The sequence below is a fragment of the Mus pahari genome, chromosome X (assembly GCF_900095145.1).
Source record: "Mus pahari chromosome X, PAHARI_EIJ_v1.1, whole genome shotgun sequence".
Classification (NCBI taxonomy): Eukaryota; Metazoa; Chordata; class Mammalia; order Rodentia; family Muridae; genus Mus; species Mus pahari.
This window is the reverse complement of record NC_034613.1, coordinates 113788595-113793701: the sequence shown is the minus strand read 5'-3', so window position 1 is coordinate 113793701 and position 5107 is coordinate 113788595. Positions and strand designations below refer to the sequence as shown.

The 5107-nt window shown below is 43.3% G+C and overlaps 1 protein-coding gene across 2 annotated transcripts; it reads right to left on the bottom strand.

Annotated features, from left to right (window-relative positions):
• Window positions 1-434: 434 nt before the first annotated feature.
• Window positions 435-4394, bottom strand: Armcx1 (armadillo repeat containing X-linked 1). 2 transcript variants are annotated; one of them, XM_029534547.1, is made up of 5 exons: window positions 4280-4380; window positions 3515-3606; window positions 3333-3411; window positions 2609-2704; window positions 435-2350 (listed from the first exon to the last, which is right to left on the bottom strand). In XM_029534547.1, the coding sequence occupies exon 5, from the start codon at window positions 2219-2221 to the stop codon at window positions 830-832; it is 1392 nt and encodes a 463-aa protein (XP_029390407.1). In that variant the 5' UTR covers window positions 2222-2350; window positions 2609-2704; window positions 3333-3411; window positions 3515-3606; window positions 4280-4380; the 3' UTR covers window positions 435-829. The 2 variants fall into 2 exon arrangements, with proteins under 2 accessions (XP_029390407.1, XP_021043539.1); XM_021187880.1 differs by lacking the exon at window positions 3515-3606 and having other exon boundaries at window positions 4280-4394.
• Window positions 4395-5107: the final 713 nt, after the last annotated feature.

Here is a 5107-nt window from a genome sequence, read left to right as displayed (position 1 = left end):
TGTCTCGGAATAGCCTTGGCTATCCTGGAACTCGCTCTGAAGACCAGGCCGGCTTTGAACTCATAAAAATCCTCCTGCCTCTAGCTCTCAAGTGCTGAGATTAGAGACATGCACCAGTACTGCCCGATGGCTCTTATAGATTTTATAAACATACACAGACTTTAAAATTAAGTATTGGGGCTAGTGAGATGGCTCAGTGGGTAAGAGCACCCGACTGCTCTTCCGAAGGTCCGGAGTTCAAATCCCAGCAACCACATGGTGGCTCATAACCATCTGTAACGAGATCTGACGCCCTCTTCTGGAGTGTCTGAAGACAGCTACAGTGTACTTACATATAATAAATAAATAAATCTTGAAAAAAAATAAAATAAAATTAAGTATTGTCAGTTATGGTGTCCCCAAACAGATCCTGAACCCAAGGACAAAGACAGTGCTTTTTTCCTTCTGCTTAAACATAACTTTATTGATAAAGCACAACTCTTAGATGAACAAATTGAAATTAATACAAAAGTATAGCTTATTTATGACATATGGTTACTTCACTGTCAGTTTAAACAATAAAAATATCTCAACCTAGGTAGCAAGTTGAATTAATAAATGTTTTCTTTGTGCAAGCTCTAATATATATTTGGCATACTTAAAGTGGCTCAGTCTAAAGCCAGCATCAATGGCTATTTATAATCTGTGATGTTCATTTTTCCTAAATAGCAGCTCAAAGTATCCCTTTGCTACACAAGCGCAATGAAAACCTAAGAATTTACAAAATGCATTGTTCCCACGTGCAAACTTAAGAAACATCCCATCAGTGGTGTTTGGAACAGATCTAAAATTATAATTTGGTTAAGACTTTTAGAACTTTCACTTTGACCACCAGATCCTTATGATTTGCTAATGCTTTGATTTTCTTCACACATACTCCAGACTCTTTAAATAAGAAAAATAATGAGCTTCTGCTGAATTCCTTCCTGGAGGATGCAAGCCCTTCACTTTTTATGTTATCATTTATATTTTCAAAGAGGGTAAGAATGTTAAGAAGAATCTCTCTATCCCATTCTTTATTAAAGAGAGAAATCAATTCGGAAGGTACTTTACAACTGACCAGCTCTCTTGTCATGGCTGGGTTTTCAGTAAAATTTATAATCAGTTTCATAGTCTGTATCTTGGTGAAGTGGTTTCCCAGGAATAACAAAGCAAAGAAATCTGGGAAAGAATAGGAAAGCAAATGTTGGTAGTGATTAGTTACAGTCATGTTGGTAAGGAGTCTTAATCCAGCCATTTGGACAGCTGAGTCCAAGCGGCAAACCATGGTATCGTCACACACTTGACTGATATAAGTCTTAATCTTGCCCTGATTCTCAGAATTAACGCTCAAGTTATTAAGAGCATTGTAAGTCTTTTCCCTAATAATGGGGTCTCTTGTTTTTATCAGTTTTGCAATAATGGGGACCCCACCCAATTCACGGATGGCATTTTGATTAAATGAATATGCTGCATTGTTACCCAGTGTGACCAATGCTACTTCCTGAGTAAAAGGGTCATTTGTTCTCTCCAGGATGTTCAGAACCTTCTGAAGATCAGGGGCACTCAGAATATCATCAATTTTATAGGGAAAGCTGAACTTGCCCTTGCGTACAGGCCATGCTGTGGCTGGAGCCTTGTTGCTCTTGCTTCGGTTCTTTCTCTTGACTTTCCCACTTGTCCTGTTCCTAGCCCTAGAGCCAGTCCTTCCCGGGTGGCAGCCTCCACCCCTGCCTCCTGGGCAGGGCAAACTTGATATCAGGGTCCTATTCCTAGAGATGTTAGGAAGCCTTATGCGTCTGCCTGCCTTTGCACATGCCTGTTCCTTTAGAGTCTTGAAAAGGGCCTTGGCCTTAGCCTCTAGGCCACCCCCACTCTGGGATTCCGGGTGCACTTCCTTCTTTACACCTGAACCATTCTCAGGTCCCACATTCACCTCAACCTTGGACTTCGAGTCATCTTGAGGTTTGCCTCCCACCCCTACCCCAACATTAGTCTTAAGTACTTTCTCAGTTTTGCCCCCAATTACTGGTTTGCCTCTACAAGACTTTTCCTCCTCTTCCTCCTCTTCCTCCTCTTCCTCAGCCCACAACTTCTCATTCTCATCTTTTCCCCAGGTCAGTCTGTATACACAGTAGCAGGCACCAGCCCCAATGACCATGCCTGCAGCCACACATCCAGCTTCCCGGGTGCGACCCATCATACAGCTGGGGTGAATCTCTTAACCTGGACACAGAGCTGACTTGTTCTGGTCCAGAATATTCTCAGGTCAGGGGCAAAGTCTTCAGATTCTGCAGATTAGGGGCAGCTACAACAGCAGATACAGTGATACCTAGGAGAAACAAAAGGAAGATTACAAAAGTTTGACTTTTCCAATTGTGTCTTTGCTCATAAATAGACTTAATCACTTGCCTGCAAACATACAGAGATATTAGCTAACATTTGGGGCTTGTCTCCTCACTTCCTTTCCTTTATCTAGAAGCAATTTTAGAAGTTTTCCAATCACCCAGATTCTCTAAATTTATGTTCTTCCACCCATCAAGAATGCACAATTGAATATATTTATATTATATTCTATATATATCTTTACCCTTGTAGATGTCTTGAGTCAGGGTAACAGAGACACCCTCACATATACCCTCAGAGATCCAAGAAGCTTCTTCCTCCTTTCCAGCCTCTTGCAGATCTACAAACAAAAGGATACAGAGGTCTGAGTTGAGAATTCAAGAACCATATAAATCACACTCAAGACAGGACATATATCCATCTTCTCAATTCCCAGGCACTTGTCCTTCACTACAGTGTTTCTTACCTTCTATTACCTTCCTCCTTGGATGATCAGTCCCCTGTCTCATCCTGTCCTCCTGCCCCCCCCACTACTCTGTCACTTCATCCAAAGGTGACACTACACATCCTTCCTTGTAAAGAAATAGACATCAGTGCCTAGAAATCAGATAGATTTTAAGTACATCTACACTTCCTTCTGCCCACCCGACTACCTTAAAGACAGCCTCCTCGATCTATTGAATAATTACATCAATTTCCATTGCTCTGAGAAATTTCTTCCCCCCCCCATCTAAGCCCCTGACTTCTCAATACCTAAAGACCAACAAATCGGGTTCCTATTAGACTAAAACCAACAAAGACTGCACCATACAGTATTTTAAAATAATGTCCTCCCCATCTCCAACCCAGTACCAGGAAAGGGGGTGCAAAGAATGTCTGTGAGTCTGTCCACTCCAGTTCATTGTCACCATTATCGTCTACCCCAGCGACCTCCAAACATTGTCACCACAATTCTTCCTTGGACCTACTTGATTCTGGAAAGTTTTCCTCCCTTCCCTGCTTCTCAGTTTAGACTGGTCTTTGGAAGCGAGATCCAGATACAGGCACCTAAACAGAGACACAAAACACAAAATATATACCACCTAAATACTAGCTTTCCCAAATCCCCGGACCTGGTTGGTCAGATGGATTTCATGGTTTTGTTTCTCACCCTGCCCCCAGTTCTCTGGAGTCCGTCGACAAAGCCCCGGTGCTATATGGCTACATCCTGGCACTCCTTCTTGCGGTGGTCGGCCATTTTTCCTGCAAAAACCACACCCCTTTGGAAGCGCAAGACTGGGGGCGGGCCCAGCGAGTAAGGGAAAACTCGCACTACGGAAGATCTCTTCCTTCCTCCCCAACTCAACCCACCCCCGATGATAGCCCCTCCCCCTTTTTTCCTGTACAACTGAGAACAGCCCTTTTTCCTGGGGTGGGAGCAGGGAACGACGCACACATTGACTGCCAGAGTCAATAATGGCCCCGAGTTATAATAAATCCCCCAGCTACCACTTAATATATGCAGGTCGCAGACAGTCTCAGCTTTAAACTGACATGCAGAAATTTGATGTTGATTATTTCTTTGCTCCAAAAGGTGCTGCACCCTACTGAATGACAGAGGATATCTCACTACCTCAAAATTCTGTCTTCATAGGATCCATGCACCAACCCATAATACTTGTCCCTCCGGATTCTAGGCCCTTACATGCCAAAGGCTCCTCGCCCCAAACCCTCATCCGGGGTCTCTCCTGGAATCTCTCCCTCCAAGATTCACCGCCTCCCACCCCCCAAGAGGATCCGAAGGCATTGCAAGTGCGTGAAGAGAGCAGACCGTGTCGCTGGTATCTCTGCCAACCGCTACCCAGCGTTGTACCCAGAGTACAGCGATCCCCCAAGCATCATCCATGCACAGACTTGCTGGCATCCAGGCAGTTACCTTCTCCTCCTCCTTCCGCAGCAGGCCTGCCTGCTCTCAGCAATAACGGAGAGAGAGCAAACACTAAGGTAGACCAGAATTAGGAGGAGGTCTGCACACGGAGGCTTCGGCTCACGTGAGGGGCACGTCACTAGTGAGATCAGGATTCCAACTACCACTCCCACCAACACTGCGGCAGGAGGCAGCCTTTCCCCTTCCTTCCCCGCCACACCAGGTCCTGCCATTCATTTTCCTCTTTGTTAATCCCCAAACCACAAGGAGCTTCTTTTGTGGTTGGAATTTGCTTTTCTATAGTTAACAACAGAGACACCGCATTGGTCCTTTCTTCCTCTTCTAGGAACAATTATGGCGGTTCTTTATTCCCACCCCAGATGCTTTTCTCTTCTCCCCTTTCCCTTTCAGCTGGGAAGATCCTGCATCTTCCCTTCGCTCTTATACCAAATAGGATTTCAAAAAAAGGAAAAAAAAATCAGCCTTGCTTTTACATTGAAGATATAAAATTATGTTTTTCATTTGTGTGGAGAAAATTTTAAGTGAAAAAGGAAAACCCAGTGGACCTTAGTAATTGCACAGTTACGCACAAAAAATAAATTTCTACTGATTACAGACAAATGATTGCTATCATAATGCACTAACTTGCTTGAAAATGGAAAGCTGGAGTTTTTGCATGTTTTATGAATGAACACTCAAAAAAAAAAAAAGATGACCAGTTGTCTAATTTGAACCATTTTATTCAAACTGCAATTTTTTTTCTACTTTTGGTTCAACTTGCAAATTTGGTAAAATAGAGGCAACACAGTTAATCCTAACTTATTTAATTCAAGTAAA

Coding starts and splice junctions, on each gene's coding strand:
- Armcx1 (XM_021187880.1), bottom strand. CDS start 2,221: ATGATGGGTCGCACCCGGGAAGCTGGATGTGTGGCTGCAGGCATGGTC.